Source organism: Solanum lycopersicum, chromosome 12 (genome assembly GCF_036512215.1).
Source record: "Solanum lycopersicum chromosome 12, SLM_r2.1".
Lineage (NCBI taxonomy): Eukaryota > Viridiplantae > Streptophyta > Magnoliopsida > Solanales > Solanaceae > Solanum > Solanum lycopersicum.
In genome coordinates this window covers 5,048,429-5,068,841 of record NC_090811.1, presented here as the reverse complement: position 1 = coordinate 5,068,841, position 20,413 = coordinate 5,048,429, and the positions used below count along the sequence as shown (strand labels likewise).

General features: G+C 33.9%; 3 protein-coding genes and 1 long non-coding RNA gene across 4 annotated transcripts; 1 reads left to right on the top strand and 3 right to left on the bottom strand.

The window, feature by feature from the left end:
- Window positions 1–2,741: 2,741 nt before the first annotated feature.
- Window positions 2,742–6,766, bottom strand: LOC112940464 (uncharacterized). The gene is made up of 2 exons (XR_011213103.1): window positions 6,435–6,766; window positions 2,742–6,352 (listed from the first exon to the last, which is right to left on the bottom strand). It is a non-coding gene; the product is annotated as an uncharacterized lncRNA (long non-coding RNA).
- LOC101259815 (receptor-like protein 6) lies at window positions 2,748–5,812 on the top strand. Its single transcript, XM_069292338.1, has 2 exons — window positions 2,748–3,382; window positions 3,497–5,812. Exons 1-2 carry the CDS (start codon window positions 2,786–2,788, stop codon window positions 4,817–4,819), a joined length of 1,920 nt encoding a protein of 639 aa, XP_069148439.1. The 5' UTR covers window positions 2,748–2,785; the 3' UTR covers window positions 4,820–5,812.
- A 1,866-nt stretch (window positions 6,767–8,632) lies between the features above and the next one.
- On the bottom strand, window positions 8,633–9,694 carry ERF-H13 (ethylene response factor H.13). The gene has a single exon (NM_001368248.1). The coding sequence runs from the start codon at window positions 9,692–9,694 to the stop codon at window positions 8,633–8,635; it is 1,062 nt and encodes a 353-aa protein (NP_001355177.1).
- An 8,486-nt stretch (window positions 9,695–18,180) lies between these two features.
- LOC101247189 (uncharacterized) lies at window positions 18,181–20,158 on the bottom strand. The gene is made up of 3 exons (XM_004251801.5): window positions 19,859–20,158; window positions 18,736–18,941; window positions 18,181–18,656 (listed from the first exon to the last, which is right to left on the bottom strand). The coding sequence occupies exons 1-3, from the start codon at window positions 19,946–19,948 to the stop codon at window positions 18,392–18,394; spliced, it is 561 nt and encodes a 186-aa protein (XP_004251849.1). The 5' UTR covers window positions 19,949–20,158; the 3' UTR covers window positions 18,181–18,391.
- Between the last annotated feature and the right edge of the window lie 255 nt (window positions 20,159–20,413).

Genomic DNA, 20,413 nt, shown 5'->3' with positions numbered 1-20,413 from the left:
TGCTCTAACCTATATGCTCTAATATTTAAGTTTTTTTAATCTAAAACGATTATTGTTTTAAGTGCTCAAGATTCAGCGATTAAGAAAAAAAATTGTTAATGCAACTCAATGATAATGACAAAAGGAATACTCATAAATGCACTTCAAATTATTATGGTAACATTTTAGTGGTATGTAAAAAGTTTTCTGTTATGGAACTTAAATTACTATTTAATATTGTTATTATTAATAATAATCAATAATAATAATATAATGATATTATTGTAGTAACTCAACTATATAGGGTTATTTTGGTATTTCAACTTTCAACTTTTTTGTTCTCACTTATAATAATATATGATGATATATGCGTGCGAGCGTGTGTGTGTGTGTCAAATTCATAAATAGATTTCTAAACATGTTGAGTTTTTTCTCTCAAGTACCTCAACTATGTTATTCTCCTATTGAACCACCCATATTTTGTTATTTTTAACAAACACTTTTGGCTGATATGGAGTCAGATTTTATGAGGGGTATTAATAGAGAATACATATGTTGTTCCAGAACCCATTAGTCCAATTGATAATGAAAATGTTCGAGAATAATTGTGTTTTACTTCAAGTCATTTGAACACATTAGAAAAAAAATGAGATTCACACAGTTTGTCTTCATTTCTTCAATCAAAATCATTACAATATGAACACAAATGAATACATTTACAATAGAAAAGTCGATCAAAATCAACCAACAATATTTAAAAGGAACAAATTATGAGTGGTTCACTGATTCAATAGGAAAATGACGTAGTTGAGGTATCTGAGGGGAAAAACTCAACAAGTTTAGGAATTTGCTTATGAGTTTGGCCACATATATATATATAATTATATATGATATGATGATGAGTGACTTAAAGATATAGAGACGATTGACCCTTCGGGGTGACCCAGTGATTTGGGCTTGACACTTCCACATTGGAGGTTCAAGTTCGAAACCTCTCGCGGGTGAAAGCAAGGGATATGCGTTCTGGGTTTAGTTTGTGAGCTATTGCATAGGAGCGTATATTTTACATTGTGCGCACCCAAAGGGTAGCGATATTTGTGAAATTAGGTCTTAGGCCTAACTCACACCCCAAAAGCTAGCTCAAAGGGAGGAGGATTGCCTAAGCCTTATAAGGAGTCCACCCATCTCATTAATCACCGATGTGGGACTTTTGTCATTATTTAACACCCTACCTCACGCCCAGTGCTTAGCATCTGGTGCGTGGACAATTTTTAATTTTGGAGACTTCAACATCGGGTGAGACGGGCCCTGCTCTGATACCATGTGAAATTAGGTCTTAGGCTTAACTCACACCCCAAAAGCTAGCTCAAAGGGAGGAGGATTGCCTAAGCCTTATAAGGAGTCCACCCATCTCATTAATCACCGATGTGGGACTTTTGTCATTATTTAACAATATTTGCTTTTGAATTTGCCTGTATAGAGAAACAGATCCACAATTAGTAATATAGAGATATTGTGTGTGCTTTTGTTTCTGCTGTATTGTTTGTTCTTAGTCCCTTAGACTCCTGGTGGATTCATACAAGACAACAGTTACTACGATGTATATTGAATAACTAAAGACATCACGTCGTTTGGCGACAAATTAGATCATGAGATGGGATTCATTGTCGTACATAAATCTCTCACATAATTCACTAACAGGACAAGTAATATATACCATGTATAATATTAACAAGTAACATTGGAATAATGTCATGAATATTTTTTGTGGTCTATATAAGAACCTTGTTATTTTTTGCATTTGCTTCGACTACTGGTTGAGTTATTTTCTATGTCATCGGGTTTGGACTGTAGTCTTTGTGGAAATTGGCAGAAGTTTTTTAAACATCTATTTCTGCTACAACTACATGGAGTTTCTCTCATTAACCTTAATGTGAAAAGCTTGTGGAAAATTATAGAATCTGACTCACAAGTTTGAAAATTATCTTTGATGTTACATAACCTACTCCAACTAAAAGCAGGAGTATTGTTATTTTTTATTTTTCTCACTTGACTTAGTCAAGCAACAATATCTTTCATTGGAAATTCGTTACAAATTCTGCAGCAAAATTTTCTACCGTTTGTCTTACATAATGGGAGTTGGGACCAATTCACATTGACTTAGGTGATACACACGGTAGAGATAGTCGATGACCTCGAATGAAAACAATATTTAGAGAAAACAAATATGGAATAATTGGTACTAGCCACCAAGAAGTAAAGACTTTTAACACTAGTTTGTTTGTTGTAGATTGTGGAAAATACTTCAGATTATTTTAAACGGGCAAATAATCTTTTTTAGTTCATACATAGTAATGAAGTTTGAGTTGGATAACTCATCTTTATTACTGGCTTGTATATTCTTACATTACTTAAGCATCCTCATTTGTAATATTATCATATTGAGGGATTATAAACTCGGTGATGATCAAAGAATACCTAGTTTTCTTTAGTTCTTATTTTCTCCATGCTTGTTAAGTAGTAGAGACTTGTTATATCGAATAGCCCCCCTTGCCTGTACTTATCCCTATTATTATCTTTTTATTTATTTTAAAAAGATTAATCAATTAATTTTAACATTAAAATACGACCCTCATTCGAAGTTTCTTGTCATAGTACTGTTAAAGATTTACTTGCATTTTATTCTTCATTATTTTCACAAAAACTACACAAGTGTAATTCATAAACTAGTATATATATGTGGATAATGACGATTAATTTGTAAGAACAAAACATTTTAATTTGTTATTTGCTGAATACAAAAAAGATGGGAATTCTGTTTTTGTTTAATTCACTTGTCTGTATTTTGTTGATAGTTAGTGAAAGTTTTACTTCTTCCTCTGTGATGATGCATCATCTTTGCTCTCCCACTGAAGCTTTTGCTTTGCTTGACTTCAAACAATCTTTTCAAATCTCTGACTTCCCTAGATGTTTGGATGTGACTAATCTGCAGTATGTTGATATCCCAAAAACAAAGTCTTGGAATGAGAGTACTGATTGTTGCAGTTGGGACGGGATCACTTGTGACTTGTTAACCGGTCACGTTATCGGATTGGACCTTGGTTGTAGTCTTCTTAATGGAACTATTCATCCCAATAGCAGCCTCTTCCAACTCCATCATCTCCACACACTAAATCTTGCTTACAATGACTTTAATATTTCTTCAATCCCCCATAGCATTGGCCGATTGACGAATTTGAGGCATCTCAACCTTTCTCGGTCTTACTTTAGTGGAAAAATCCCAACAGAAATCTCATACCTTTCCAATTTGGTTTCACTTGATCTTTCTTCTTTATTGGTGTATAGATTACAACTTGATCAGACAACATTTGAAACAATACTTCAGAACTTGACAAATCTGGAGGTACTATCTCTCTATGCTATCAACATCTCATCTCCGATACCTGTGAATATTTCTTCTTCCTCCTTAAGGTACCTGAATCTTGAATTTACTAATCTGCGAGGTACTTTCACACAGAGCTTTTTCCTTGTACCAAAATTGGAAAATCTCAAATTGGGTGCCAATGATCTTCTCAAAGGAGTTTTACCAAAGATCCACCCGAGCAACACTACTCTATTGGAGTTGGATATTTCTAACACAGGAATCTCTGGTGAGCTGACTGATTCAATTGGCACCTTCAGTTCCTTGAATATCTTGAACCTCAAAGGATGTCGATTCTCTGGTTCCATTCCTGATTCCATTGGCAATCTTACACAAATTAGGTATTTGGATTTCAGTTATAATCATTTCACCGGCCATATTCCTTCCACAATCTCTCAATTGAAGCACCTCACATATCTAAGTCTTTCATCCAACTCCTTTTCAGGTGAACTTCCCGATATTTTTTCTAACCTCCAAGAGTTACGTTATTTATATCTTTCTAACAACAGCTTCATCGGTTCGTTTCCTTCTAAAATTGTAAGCTTGACACATCTTGAATGCTTAGACTTGTCCTACAACTTAATGAATGGGACCATACCATCTTCGGTGTTTAGCCTCCCTTTGTTAGGTCTGTTGTGGCTCAATAATAATCGATTTAGTGGACTACCCGATGAGCTCAAAACAAACCCAACATTGGTACGCCTGTTTTTAAGCCATAATCAACTCAGTTGTTCTTTTCCTCAATCACTTTCGAATCTCACAAACCTTTCTATCCTTGACCTTTCATCGAATAGCATCACTGTCGATGAGGGAAATCAAATCACTTTCCCTAACCTAAAAGTTTTGATGTTATCATCTTGTGAACTGAAGGATTTTCCACACTTCTTGACAAATGTAAAGAAACTTCAGGCCTTGGATATTTCTAACAATAAGATTGGTGGCCAAATCCCAAACTGGTTTAGCGGCATAAGGTGGGACAACTTGTACTACCTAAATCTTTCGCATAATTCTTTAACAGGCCACCTACCAAAATTTCATTTCCATAATATAGGGTATCTTGATCTTAAATTTAACTTCCTTCAGGGTCCACTACCTTCATCAGTTTGTAACATGAACTATCTTCAATCTCTACATTTATCACACAACAACTTCAGTAACTCGATTCCAAGTTGCTTGGGAAGCATGTCTAGTCTAAAAGTGTTGGACTTAAGAAGGAACAATTTCACAGGAAGTCTTCCCCCATTATGTGCGCAGAACACTTCATTGAGAACCATTGTCTTGAATGGTAATCAATTTGAAGGAACTCTCCCTTTCTCGTTGCTCAACTGTAGTAATTTAGAAGTTGTTGATATACGGAATAACGCTATAAATGACACATTTCCTGCTTGGCTCGGAACACTTCAACAACTGCATGTCTAAATATTAAAGTCCAATATGTTCCATGGACCAATTAGTAATTGTCAGACTACATTTTGCTTTCCCAAGTTGCGAATTTTTGATCTTTCGTATAACCAATTCAGTGGCTCACTTCCTGCAAAAGTTTTTGGAAACTTCAAGGCAATGATTAAATTAGACACAGGAGAGATCAAGTACATGGGACCATCAAAGCTGTCATTGTACAGATCGTATGAGGATTCTGTGAGTTTGGTGATCAAAGGCCAGGACATTGAGCTAGAAAGAATCAGCACAATTATGACAACCATAGACCTCTCGAGCAACCATTTTGAAGGTGTCATTCCAAAAACACTAAAGGATCTCAGCTCACTTTGGCTACTCAATTTATCCCATAACAATCTCATCGGTCATATTCCAATGGAATTGGGGCAATTGAATAAGCTTGAAGCGTTATATCTCTCCTGGAATCGGCTCACAGGAAAGATTCCAAGGGAATTGATAACAATGAAGTTTCTAGCAGTCTTAAACCTCTCTCAGAATCTTCTTATTGGATCGATTCCTCAAGGTCTACAATTCAACACATTTGAAAATGACTCGTATGGCGGTAACCTTGATCTATGTGGTCCTCCTTTGTCAAAGCAATGTGGAACGAGTGATTCATCCCATGTTCCTCAACCATTGGAGTCTGAAGACGAGTCATATTTTTTTAGTGGATTTACGTGGGAATCAGTAGTCATAGGCTACAGCTTTGGACTAGTTGTTGGAACTGTTGTGTGGAGCCTCGTGTTTAAATACCGTAAGCCAGAATGGTTTGTCGAATTTTTTGAAGGCATTTATCCCAAGAAAATGAGAAGGTCAATGAAGAGAGCTCGGAGACGACGGACTTAATGGAAGAATGTAAGAGTGAACTTTTCTGTTTTTTTAGTTATATTTTTGTTGTTTGTATATATGCTTGATAACAATTAATTGCATGTGTTATATTGTGAATTTCCACTGAATTAAAATAAGTGTTCTTGATCTTTGCTTTCAAACTAAAAAATTAAACTCAAAAAAAAAACATAACTTTCCTTTTTACTAAAACAATTTATTCAATTACATTCTTGTGTTTAATCAACTTGAACATGTTTGGTAATATCATCTCAAATTAATAATACTAAAAATGATAGATTATAAATTGATTATTATGATGTCTTCACTCATGAATTGAGAGAATGAGCCAAAGCAGTCATGATATGAGCTTGGTTTGAGATAATTTGTGTAGTTGAAGGATTTAGTCCCAAAACAATAGAATAACCATCATCATAATTCTCCATTCCATGTGCCATTAGTTGCCATACTAAACTTCCTCCCATTGTTCCACCTTCTTTTGCCAAATTATACACATTTCTGTACACACTACTCATAAATATATCTCTTGATCCTTCACCTGATCTACTAGACTTTCCAAATTCAGCAAGCACTAAAGGTTTCTTCAATATATTTCTTGCATCTTCCCAATGACTTCTTATCCACTTTTCCATCCACACCAATTGTGCTTCATCACTTTGTCCAGATAATCTATAACCATCGATATAAATAAATATTTAAACTTATAAAAATGTACGTACAGATCTGAAAGATCATATAAAATACTACATACCATTGATCAGTGTATGCATGGATTGTAGCAAAATCAATTTCATTGATAAAATGGTTACTAATGAAATCTGTTCCAACTTGATAACCAGGATTAACTAATTTTCTTTTAGGAATTGAATCACCATAAAATCCTTCCATTCCAACTTCCAACAAGTGTTTGTTGTATAATGACTTCACAAATCTCGCCATTTCTTGAACCCAACCCTAATAAACCCCGAATTTGCTTCACAAGTAAGAGCTAACAACAAGAGAAAGAGCCCAGAAATACAACTTCTTCTATGTGTATAAGACATTTTGTATAATGAATAATAGATGTGATATGTGTGATATGTTAGATGTCACCTTTATAGTGTGTTGAAGATAAGGAAATTTACTAAAAATAGCAAAACTTGCAAAAACTGAAAAAAAAAAAAATTCCTAGTGGATATAATTGGACATTGAGATATGATGGAAAAACTATACTTTTAAGGCAGTTATTTGATTAAGATAGAAACAGAGTTCTGTTGAAAAAATTGTATGGGAAAAAAGAAGAAAAATATGGAAACATTAATTGGTTAGTTTTTTCAAGGCTTGTTCTGTACTAGATTTGATGATGAAATAATATTGAAACGTGTACTCATAGAATATTTAATGCAAATACATGAAGAAATCTTGCATAAATTTTAATTTCTATATGGATGTGTTACGTGTGTAGTTTAATCTTATTTTATTGCAAGAAATTGAGCCAAAATAATAACAAAAATATTCGAATTAAGATCTTTTGACCACTTATAAAATGAATATAAAAAAAAGGGCAACTTTCACATATAGCAAACAAAAAAATCATATTTGTATAATATAGCAAACTTTGCATAATTGCGCTCCATAGCAAACATAAAAACTGTATAATTCGCTATACATATAAAAGTGTATAATTCGCTGGCCTAAATTGTATAATTCGCTGGCCTATTTCGCTGCAATTGTATAATTAGTTTTGCATACAGTTGAATCGAATTAAAATGTATGTATATTGCATAATTATAAGTGTATAGCAAGAAGATATATGTTTTTTTCGCTTTATACAAAAACAGAAACACAATATATACACTTCTGTTGTATAAAGCTAGAAAAAATTGTATTTCACTGCAATTGTATAATTCTTTGGCCTTTTTCTCTGCAATATTTGAAGTAAAATGTTTGTAAATTATATAATTAAGTGTATAACACGAAGATATACATTTTTGCATGTGTATATACAATTTTCTCTCGCTTTATACAAAACAGAAACAGAAATTATACACTTCTGTGTATAAAGCGAGAGAGGCGAGAATGGGAGAGTGGCGAGCGAGACTTCTGGGAGAGAGACGCCTGGCAAATTTTTGCCAACGTTTGCTATGGAGCACAATTAAATCAAACCCTAGCTATTTCATTTAATTTAGGTTATTAGTTTGCTATTTTATACAATTTTCCCTAAAAAAAATGACATTTTAAATTTCTTATATCTAAAAATTAAGAACCTAGTATAAAATTATAAAATTGAAATAAAATAAAATTGCAATGGCCTACAATTTACAAAAACTCAGGTTATATACTACTTGATAAGAATCTGAGCACATTAGTTCATATGAATAAGTAGATTTTTTATTTATTTTCTGGCGTGAATTAGTGAATTTTTTACTTGTGTTGTAGTGTTATGTTTGGGATCTTTGATAGTCCATATGAGAGCGGCAACTATCGTATTTTTGATGAGGACTCTATGTCCCAAGTATCGTTTTGGATGAAGTCGAATTTAAATTTAGAATATGCGAATTTAAATTAAGTATAATCTTATTATACATGGAGACGGGTGCAATAGTTTAACTATGAGTTCAATCAAACTCAATTTTTTTGTCATATAACATGTGTAGAAGTCAAAATAACAAAAAAAAATAGAGATTCTATATCCTTAAATTCTAAATTCGATTCAAAGTATTATGTATATAGAGTTATAAGTTGAAAACAATAGGTTCACTTCAACTTAGAACTCGCCCTGAATCCGCCTCTGGAAGTAACCACCTATTCCACGGCTATGGAAGAAAAATTGAAAAGATCGTCCCAAAATGCTCTTATAAATCAATATAAAGTTAGATTTGACCTATACAGTATAATTTTCCAACGAAGAGTGTTCAGCTGACCACCAGAAACCACGTAGCTCCGCCCATGATCCCTAGAAATAACCACCTACCCGAGGAGTTTGGAGGAAAAGTCGAAAACATTGTCCCCGAAGCCAGGATCAGTAATAGTGAAATCACACTGCTGCTTTTGTTGCTGCAAATTATCATCAGTACAAATACTGTAATTCCCAAATGGAGTAGGTTGAAGTACATTCTTCCACATATCACTATTTTCTTGTTGTATATTATTAGTATATTTTGGTGTCGGTTCATAAAAATCGCTCCCATCAAACATCATTGTTTGAGAAGTCTCGTGCACTAAACTCTCGTTATGCACAGAGTCCTGGGAAGGGTCATACCACAAGGGTTTATTGTATGCGGCCTTATCCTGCATCATTATTTCTTTGTCAAAAACAGAGGTACTCTGTTCCACAGCTGAAGGTACTATTTTTTTGTTCCGACATTGCCTGATGAACCGTTTATTGTGTTGGATTTGAAAAGGATTTTTCGCGAATGAAGTAGTACTTGGCGATGCTGAATTAGTCACGTTTATGTTATTATCAAACGGAGCCAGGTCTCCGAGGAACAGATGTGGGAAATTAAGACGTGCATCTGTTCCTCTGAGTCTAAAGGCCTCGACGTCATAAGCAAAAGCAGCTTCTTCAGCACTTTCAAACGTGCCTAACCAAAGTCTAGTTCTTTTACGAGGAAGGCGAATCTCTGCTACCCATTTTCCCCAATGGCGTTGTCTAACTCCCCTGTATCGTTTAGATGCAGGGGAGGAGACAGTGCCATAAACATTCATCATTGAAGTCGTCCTCGTTCCATTATCAATGATTCGACACTGATTAAACCAACTTTGAGGTGCAAAAGAAATCATAGTTTGATTTTGAGTAAGTGATTGCCAATTAATGTGACAACTGCTTAATGGAGGATCATCTAGAGCAAAAGGAAAACGAAACTGTGGTTCGTAGCCACGTGCTCTAATCCTCTGAGCTACAGGCTCCACCCCGTCTCCACTTGATCGAAGGCTATTATGTTGTGATGATGAGCTAATTTTGAGCTTTTTCAAAGGTCTATACATTGACATTATGGATTGAAGATTATCAATTGATTCGATATTTTTCATTTTTTCGTACGTTTAAAGCGGATGAAAAACCAATCTCAAAAGGGACGGATGAAAGGGAAAAATTTTGTGATTCTTGGTTAGCTGACTAAGAGCGGTGCTAGTACGAGGTGATTTTTTTTTTTTGAAGTATTTGTGATCGAAAATTTGAAAAAAAATCAATATGAGGAGGGAAGAAAAGGGCATTGAAGCAAATAAATGATAGAAATATGATGACGAGTGAGCTTAGGTTATATTTGGTAAAGAAGACAAGATGTTGACATTTTATTGAAGCCTTCTTTATCAACTACTTCCTCGGCTTATTTGTTAACTTAACGTGAAGTTTAAGAAAGTTAAAAAAAACGAATCTTATAATATTAAAGTAAAGATGCGTATAATATAAATATTTTTTAATCGTGTGATTGTGTCCTTTAAACATATCATGTGAGATATTAAAATTAAAGAGTCGTCAAATTCAGAAGATCGCATTCTTTTTTAAACAGACTTAAAAAAAAGTAAAACAAATAAATTGAATGCGAGTATTAAATTAACAAATATAACTAACAACGAAAAAGTCATTTGTGTGTGCATGTTTTCATTAACTTAGAAAGGCATGGCTCTTGCAATTTAGTAGAAGCCAACTTAATATTGCTTGTAGGTTAAGAGTTAGATTTGTTTTACCTCACTACTTGCTTTTATGATTAGTAATGAATTATTATTTTTTAATTTCAAAGGTCAAATACATTAATCTAGAAGTTTTAATTCAAGAATGATTTTTTTTTTTAAAAAAAAGAAGGAAATTTACGGCTCAAACACTTTGCCTTACTAATTTACAAAATATATACCCAAAAAAAATGCTTTAGATAATATATATTTTATACAAAGTATATTATATAAATTAGTAAGAAGTCAAAAGTCAAAAACACTAAAATGGTGAAGTCAGACAAGAGCAAGCGTGCTTTTCAGCTTTGTTTGGTAGGGAAGAAACATGTTTTCTATTTTTTTTAAAAAAAATGAAAAAATGATATAGATATATCCTCCGTCATATTTTTGGGATATATGTGTTATCGTGTTAGAGCATATATGTCTTTCACTCTAAGAGAAACCTAAATTGGGATACATGGTGCAATCTTATCCGTTGATCTGATATTTAATAAATGTTCGATTAGTGAATAAGATTACGACACGCATATATCCGTTAATATAAAGGGTATATATGCTCTAGTTTTTTACGGCAGGGGCACTAAATGTCCCAAAAGTATGACGAAGATATCTGCATATCATTTATAAGAGTTCGAAGGTATATATAACTTTTTTCCCTAAATAAATCATGGTTAGTTGATGAAAATTTTATAGAATATATTTTTTTGTAATCAAGAAATCAAATTTCTTTAAGAAAAAGAAAAATAAAATAAACTTTACAAGTGACATTTTAAACTCATTGTATCTTCTGTATGATCGAACCCCTAATACCCTCCACGCTCCACCCCTGCTCCTGATCCCATCCCACCTATCTATAGTACTTTTTAAGATTATATATATATAATTAACGATAGATAAATTTTGTAGCTAAACGATGTATCGAAGCATGCTTAGAATAGTAATACAGTTTTTCTTTCCAAATGACGCCAGAGTACTATGTCAATTGTCAATTGACATTATAAATTATTATATAGATTTATGTGAATTTACATATTGACAAAATCCATTCAACTAACGTCTACATTACTACAAGAACACGATTGGTCAGGAATTAATGACACTTTTTCTATTTAATTTGTTTGTCTTTTATTATTTATTTATATTTTTAAAAAAGAATATCTAATTTCTTGTAATAAAACTAGCTTATCAATTAGTTAGTTAGTTAGTTGGAGTTAGTTAGTTGGCACTATTCATCTTTCAAGAAATTAGTTATAGTTGGTTCAAGTAGTTAGTTATAGTTAGTTATAGTCACATGTTTTGTATTGATGATTTGTTAATCTGCTAGCTCATCATTATTGTGTATATATACACATGTAATACATTGTTTGAGATTGTGCACTCTAATTCAAAATCAGATTCCTTCTTCTCCTTCATTTCGTTTCACTGTTGAAGGACTCAACCTCCATTAATGGAGGAATGAGGTACCTTCCAGTTTACATTGCTGGTTTCAACATGGTATCAGAGCGAGGTTCCTCACACTAGATCTCTTGATCTGATTGTTGATCGATTTAGTAATCTCCTCTATTCAAGTAGATCCTTGATCTGGTTTTTTTTTCTCTCTGTTTCTCTTTGGTTTGGCTGATCACTTGTTGCTGATTCATAGAGTTTTTTTTTTCATTTGCTGATATCAATCCATTCTCCATGGGTGATGCTTCAGCTGATGTGAATGCCAATAACTCCCTAAAACGACCAGATTTCAATAGCCCATTCTATCTACATCCATCTGAAAATGCTGCGTCTACATTGCTTCCTGTGGTGTTTGATGGAACTAGTTATAGATCGTGGAGACGAGCAGTTCTTAGGGCATTATCCGTTAAGAACAAAACTGGATTCTTCAATGGTAAGATTGTGAAACCAAGCCTTACAGATCCATCATTCATGCAGTGGGAGAGATGTGATGACATGGTGACATCTTGGATTCTGAATTCCCTCTCCTCAGACCTGCGAGATAGCCTTCAATATGTTAACAATGCTAAGGAATTATGGGAGGAATTGGAAGATAGATATGATCAGACTAATGGATGCAAACTGTACCAATTGCAGAAGGAAATAAATGACTTGGTACAAGGCACTTTAGACATTACTGGTTACTATACAAAAATGAAGAAGTTATGGGAGGAAATGAGTGCAATTGATGTCCATTCTCAGTGTAGTTGTGTGTGTACTTGTGGAGGAAAGGTAAAATTGTATAAGACTGAGCAGGACAGAAGACTTATACACTTCTTAATGGGTCTGAATGAGATGTACACTGCTGTGCGAGGGAACATTCTCATGATGTCTACTTTGCCCACAATGGCACAGGCATTTGCTATCTTGTCACAGGAAGAGAGGCAAAGAGAAATGAAGCCTCCAAACCATATGGCTTTGGAATCTACTTCACTTAATGCTTCTATGTTGCCTCAAAGTAATGCAACCAACTCTGGTTCTTATAGAGGAAACACAGGTAGGGGAAATGGAAACTATAACAACACTGGCAATTTCAACAACACCAATACCTATAGAGGAAACTCCAACATTGGCAATAGATCAAATATGTTTTGTGAATATTGCAAACGAACTGAACATGTCAAAGATAGGTGTTTCAAACTTCATGGTTATCCATCCAACACAAGAAATCCAAGAGGAAGAGGCAAAGGATCAGCAGCAAATGTACATACTTCTGAAGGTGATGGCAACAAATGTGAAGAAAACTTTGAGCAGGAAAAACAAATGCCAGTGAACCTGTCAAAAGGTCAATATGAACAGTTACTCAACTTACTTGGAAATATGCATGGTGGAGCTGAATCTGATTACTTAAACTGTGTGTCAAGTGTAGCTGCGAGCTTGGCAGGTATATTTGCTTGTCATTCCTCTATCAGTAGGATAGGTGATATGTCATGTAGATGTGAAAAATTGACTGCTGGCTCTTGGATCATTGATTCAGGGGCATCTCACCACATGACCTACACAAAACACAATCTCACAAACCTTAAGTCTCTACCTTATCCCTTCTTAATCACATTGCCAAATGGATACAAAGTCAAGGTGACTGAATTTGGTGATGTGTGTTTGAATCCAACATTAATTCTGTATAAAGTGTTGTATATACCTAGCTTCAAGTTCAACTTAATATCAGTTTGTTGTTTGGCTAATCAACTCAGAGGGATGGTTAGTTTTAACAGTGATTCTTGTTTACTGCAGGGCCCTTCTCTGAAGAGCCCTCTGGCACTTGGTAAGGCAAGGAATGGTTTGTATTTCTTTTGTTCAAAGTGTCACATTCCATCTGTAAATGATGATATTGTTTCTCATCAAAAATGTCAATCTGTTTCTCTTCTTAACTACTGTAAAACACCATCACCATCTAGTACAAAACATCCTCATATAATCAATAAAGAAACCTGTTCTACTGATCATACTCCTAACTCAGCTACTCATTTTTCCTTCAGTCAAGACAATGAATTCTTATGGCATGCTAGATTAGGACATGTACCTTTTGTGAAAATGAAAAGCATATCTACCATTCCTTTAAAGTTTTCCAACAAACAACCTTTCACTTGCACAATTTGTCCAATGGCTAGACAAACTAGAATGCCATTTCCAGAAAGTACTACTAGAACTAGTTCAATATTTGAGCTGTTACATGTTGATTTGTGGGGACCTTATAATGTACCAACACATGATGGATATCACTACTTCTTGACTATGGTAGATGATTACAGTAGAGCTACTTGGACACAGCTCATTAGGTGTAAGAGCAATGCTCTTCATACTATAAAAGCCTTCGTATCCTTAATAGAAAATCAATTCCACACCAGATTGAAGACCATCAGGTCTGATAATGGCTTAGAATTTTCTAATAATGAAGCAACATCTTTTTTTCAAGAAAAGGGCATAATACACCAGAAATCTTGTCCCTACACACCACAACAAAATGGGGTAGTGGAAAGGAAACACAAGTATCTTCTTGAGACAGCAAGGGCACTGTTGTTTCAATCAAAATTACCTATGAGATACTGGGGAGAATGTGTACTAACTGCCACTTATTTGATTAATAGATTACCTACTAAACTTCTTCAAGGGAAGTCTCCATATGAGCTGTTATACCAGAAGAAACCTTTTTACTCTCATCTCAAAAATTTTGGATGCCTTTGTTTTCCAACCACTTTGAAAACTCATAAAGAAAAGTTTGAACCAAGAACTGTACCTCACATTTTCATTGGATACCCTTTCAATACAAAAGGATACAAGGTCTTAAATTTGGCTACCAAGAGAATTCATGTATCTAGAGATGTCTTTTTCTATGAAACTATTCTTCCTTTTGTCATTGCTCCTGCTGGCTCTAACTTTAATTCTGTACTACAATGTCTTGTTCCTTACTCAAATAAGTTGCCTTGCATGTCTAGTAAAACAAACACTTTTATTGATGATGAAATGTTGGATGATCACACACTGGATGAAGTCACTTGTGACCAAGTATCCATGCCTGAAAATACACCTACAACTGAATCCACAACACCTCCCACTGGACTAAATATACTTACCACAGCACCTACTAGACCAAACATATTTGTTCCTACACCAAGAAGGACAAATAGATCCTGTCATCCTCCAAGCTACTTGAAAGATTACAACTACTCATTACCCAAGTTACATTCTACTTCACCTATAAACAATATTGCTGATTCTCAACAATCACTCACATCTCTCACAACTCATTCTAATCATATGTGCTTCTCTACACTATGTTGTGAGAGTCAGCAGTTAATTCATAATGTCTCACATGATATTGAACCCACATCTTATGAAGAGGCAAGCTTAAATCCAGCCTGGCTAGCAGCAATGAAACAAGAATTTGATGCATTGCATGTTAATGATACTTGGGAACTGGTTAAGTTGCCAAAAGACAAGAATGTTGTTGGATGTAAATGGGTGTATAAGATTAAACATAAGGCAGATGGGAGCATAGAAAGGTTCAAAGCCAGATTGGTGGTAAAAGGATACACTCAACAAGCTGGGATAGACTACAATGAAACTTTTTCACCTGTGGTAAAGATGACTACAGTTAGAACTCTAATCTCCTTAGCAGTAAAGAAGGGCTGGAACTTGTATCAATTGGATGTCAATAATGCTTTCCTACATGGTGATTTAAATGAAGAAGTGTATATGGCATTACCCCCAGGACTGGTAGTGGACAGCAGTGATATGGTCTGCAAATTGAAGAAGTCCTTGTATGGTTTGAAGCAAGCTAGTAGACAGTGGTATGAGAAACTAGCTAATAGTCTTTGCTCAAAAGGTTATGTTCATTCAGAAAGTGATTACTCACTGTTTTACAAGAAAAATGGTAACTCCTTGGTGTTTGTGGCTGTATATGTTGATGACATTATCCTAACTGGTACTGATATGAAGGAGATTGAATCTTTGAAGCTCTTCTTGCATGAGAAATTCAGAATAAAAGATTTAGGAAGATTGCATTATTTCCTTGGGCTAGAGATATTGTACAGGCCAGATGGTGTCCTTATTTCACAAAGAAAGTTTGCTCTTGATCTTTTGAAAGAATTTGATTCTATGAACTACAAGTCTACAATTTCACCATTGGATTCCACTGAAAAACTGAGGCTTGCAGAAGGCAAACTATTGCCAGATCCCACCTACTACAGAAAATTAGTAGGCAAGCTTAACTTTCTTGCTAACACAAGAATGGACATAGCATATAGTGTCCAGCATCTCAGTCAATTCATGCAATCTCCTAGAGAACCTCATCTAAAAGCAGCTTATCATGTACTTAGATATCTACAGCATGATCCTACCTTGGGAGTTTTTATCAACAATAGACCTGATCTTACTGTTAGTGCCTATTGTGACTCAGATTGGGCCTCTTGTCCTGATTCAAGGAAATCAGTGAGTGGTTATTTGGTTCTTATGGGAGATAGCCCCATTAGTTGGAAGTCTAAGAAACAACCTACAGTGTCATTATCATCAGCAGAAGCTGAATACAGAGCCATACGACAAGTAGTAGGAGAAGTGGTGTGGCTAGAAAGACTACTTGGTGAACTCTCAGTGACTATCCCTTTGCCTATACATGTATTTTGTGACAGTCAAGCAGCAGTACACATTGCTAAGAATCCAGTATTTCATGAACGAACTAAGCACATAGAGGTCGATTGTCATTTTGTCAGGACAAAGCTGCAAGAAGGACTGATTACACTCCAATATGTTTCGACAGATGATCAGCTGGCTGATATTTTCACTAAGGCATTGACTGGTGTTAAGCATACTGGTTTGTTAACCAAGTTGTCTGTAAGCAAATTACTTCCAACTTGAGGGGGGGGGGGTAATAAAACTAGCTTATCAATTAGTTAGTTAGTTAGTTGGAGTTAGTTAGTTGGCACTATTCATCTTTCAAGAAATTAGTTATAGTTGGTTCAAGTAGTTAGTTATAGTTAGTTATAGTCACATGTTTTGTATTGATGATTTGTTAATCTGCTAGCTCATCATTATTGTGTATATATACACATGTAATACATTGTTTGAGATTGTGCACTCTAATTCAAAATCAGATTCCTTCTTCTCCTTCATTTCGTTTCACTGTTGAAGGACTCAACCTCCATTAATGGAGGAATGAGGTACCTTCCAGTTTACATTGCTGGTTTCAACATCTTGAAAGTGAATTATTCTGTTGTTGGGGGTGTTCATAGAACAGAACGTCTTTAAGAATGATTTGATCCGTCAAAATTTGTTATAAATCTTTCTGCGTGTTAGACGCGTGTCAGATATTTTTAAAATAATGTATTTTTAGAGAATTCGATATAAGTGCAGAAATAATTTTAAAGAGTTTGAGCAACTTAAAATAAAATATTGATAGATATTTCATATTTAGATGACCCTCTTTTTATTTCTCGTGCAACTTATGAACAATTTATATCATAGTATAAATGTTCTTTTTTAAAGTTAATTGAAAATCTTATGAAAAAAAAAAGTGAAATCATGATTTTAAATATTATAAATACTAGTTACGAACGTTAACTGATAATATTTAATTATTTTCTTTGTAAGGTAGGATAATATATGAGCAAAATATTAGACATAAGTTTAATGTTGTCTGGAAGAGTAATTTTACAAAGGTTATATTTGCAAAAAAAAAATTAAAAATAGGAACAAAATCTAAATAAATAGATAATTTTGCATAAATTAGCTTAAACACTCATTGAATAAAAATATACTACCCTTAATTATCCAAAAGCTAGCTAATGAAACTATCCCTAAGTGTTCAGTATGTATTTATTATTAGCACTAATAATCTAATTATATAAGTCAACATAATTAAGGACCTTAATTAGTAATTAGTTGAATCTAACCATTTAGCTTCAACTACATTTTGAAGCTTAATCTGCTGAAACAACCTCTTGAAAAAATATAGGAGAACTCTACTATAATAGATCCTTCTGGTTTGACTCTTCTCTATACCCCGTACATGACGTAAAATTTTAGTGGGGGTGTTCATACAACAGAATGACTCATCCTGAATTGAAAGATTTGGATGGAGTCTCGCATTTTTAGTATGATTTTATCCGTCAAATCTTGTCATAAATCCTATGGTAGCGATTCTTTATTTTATAAAGGTACTCTTTCCCATATTTAACGTGAGTAGTGATAACTGCTATCAGAGTCCGTCTTAAAGCATCGACTCTCTAAAAAAGAGATTTCCTAGGGTTTTTCATAGAGGTAGAGGAGGTGGCCTTCTACTACTTCATAAATGTTACTACTCTCTTCCTGCTTGCCACGAACAAATGATTGATTTACCTATTCAAAACAATTTGCGAAGGACTCTCTTTTCAAAAATACATCTTATAAACGACAATTCCAAAAATTAAAAAAGGATTTTGCAAAGGACTAAAATCATTTTGGCACAAACATAAAAGAATCAAACACCTATAGTAACAAAAACATTCTCCAAAAAAAAAAAAGTACCAAATTATGAAGTCAAGTACAACTAAAAACTGAAAAATTATTATACATATAGAACTTCATGATTGATCATATTCATTTGTAGGCTGCCATTCCCACACCAGCTTCTCCACCATATGGTCCAGCTCCACTCTTAGCGTTGGAGTAACTGATAAAGTAAAACTTATTGATTATGCTAGTGAAGAAAATAAACGCGGCTCCAGCAGCAAAAACGCCTTTTCTCACAGTCTCACAAGATACAGGTCGATCATTAAACAAGAGCGATGATCTATACTTGGTATGATACGCGTTCCTAACTGAACCAGCCAACAAACACACCTCCGCGATGAAAAATGTAACCCTAAAACATAGGTTAACAACTTAATTATTATCACATTATATTGAGTCTGAAAAAAATTATATTGTGGTAAGTCAAATACCAACACATGACGAATAACAGAACAGCACAGCCCCTTGAACCACCGGGGCTCAAAGGTTTTCCAAAACAGAAGCAACGACTCGCCACCATTATAAGGATTTGTCCGGCCATGAGAAATAAGAAGGCGCCAACGCCAAATCCAGTTGAAATATCGGAGTCATAGACACAATAACTATACACTTGTTCATTATCCGTTTGAATTGTGGCCTATTGATCAATGAAACGACGAGTTGTTAGATCAAAATGTAGTACATGTACTAGTAAACTTTGAATATAAAACAAAGTGTGTGAAACGATCACAATTAAAGAAATATCACTTTCGAAATAACATATATTGATCATAGAGGTTGCTATTCAAATAAATGCTAAGAGTAGGCATAATAATAGATATTTTTGTAGTAATAAACAGAGCGAAGTCAATGAAATTTTGCTTGGAACATATATTAAAGAGGAAAAAAGGATAAATATACCCTGAACTATCATAGATGGTATGCAGATACCATTCATTATACTTTTGGAACATTGGTGCCCTGACATTCAAAAACTAGAGCATACATGTCATTCACTCTAACGGAAGACTAAATAGGGACATGTGGTGCAATCTTATGTGTCGATTTGATATTTTATACATATCGAGTCGGTGAATAAGATTATGGCATGTGTATGTCTATTAGTATAAAGAGTATATATGAAATAGTTTTTGGACGGTAGGAGTACCAATGTCCCAAAAGTATGACGGTGGATATCTGTATATCATTTACGATAATTCGGATATATTTTTCTTTTTTTTCTATTAAAAAATTCATCAAATATGTAATTGTGAATTCAGTAATAACTAAAATAAGCTACGAATTCAATCATTAGTTCCAAACTCATAAATTTCAAATTATAATTTTACCTCACGACAAAACAAAGCTCTCTAACAAGATCATTCTTTTCGAGAATCGAACAAATTAAAGACCAAAACCACAAGTAATTTTTATGTTATGTGATCTTAATGCATCAAAACAAGGAGAGGAGTTTTATCGAACTCATAAATTTCAAATTCTGAATCCGCCTCTCATCTAAAACAGACAAAAATACGAATAATATAAAAATGAAGCAAAAAAATAATAGATACATACAGTGCTCCGTCTCTGTTCAGCAGCAATAGCCAAAGCAAAAGCAATTAAATCGAAAACAAAGACAATTATCATCAACAACTTTGAAGCCATTGATAATGAAATTGAAACACTTTTTTTTCACACACAATTTTTTTTTTATTTTTTCTATGTTGTTTCAAATTTCAATGTGTGTCTATATAAAATGTAATAATAAAAGTCTTTTTTGAGTAATGAAGAAGAAGAGTAAGTAACAATAAAGAAGAAGTATATTATTTATTCGAAAAAAATTAAAAGTGAAAGGACACACCAACAAAATGTAACGACATTTCAACTTTCACCACACAATATATATACCTAAAGTTGACGTTACAACTCTAACCTTCCATTTTCTCGTAATCTATGTTGCTCAGATTCTTATTAAAATGTTATTAAATGCGTGTCAAATAATTTAAAAGTAGTGTATTTTTAAGGATCCGATAAGGGTGTCAAAATAATTTTAAAGAGTCTGAAAAACATAGATGTTCAGTACCAAATATTGATAGATATTTCATATTTAGATTTGCCCTTTTTTATTTC

Coding starts and splice junctions, on each gene's coding strand:
- LOC101247189 (XM_004251801.5), bottom strand. CDS start 19,948: ATGGCTTCAAAGTTGTTGATGATAATTGTCTTTGTTTTCGATTTAATT. Junction 18,942..19,858: donor CTGAACAGAGACGGAGCACT/GTATGTATCTAT, acceptor ATTGATCAATAG/GCCACAATTCAAACGGATAA. Junction 18,657..18,735: donor CTGTTATTCGTCATGTGTTG/GTATTTGACTTA, acceptor CCTATGTTTTAG/GGTTACATTTTTCATCGCGG.
- LOC101259815 (XM_069292338.1), top strand. CDS start 2,786: ATGGGAATTCTGTTTTTGTTTAATTCACTTGTCTGTATTTTGTTGATA. Junction 3,383..3,496: donor AGAACTTGACAAATCTGGAG/GTACTATCTCTC, acceptor ACTTTCACACAG/AGCTTTTTCCTTGTACCAAA.
- ERF-H13 (NM_001368248.1), bottom strand. CDS start 9,694: ATGAAAAATATCGAATCAATTGATAATCTTCAATCCATAATGTCAATG.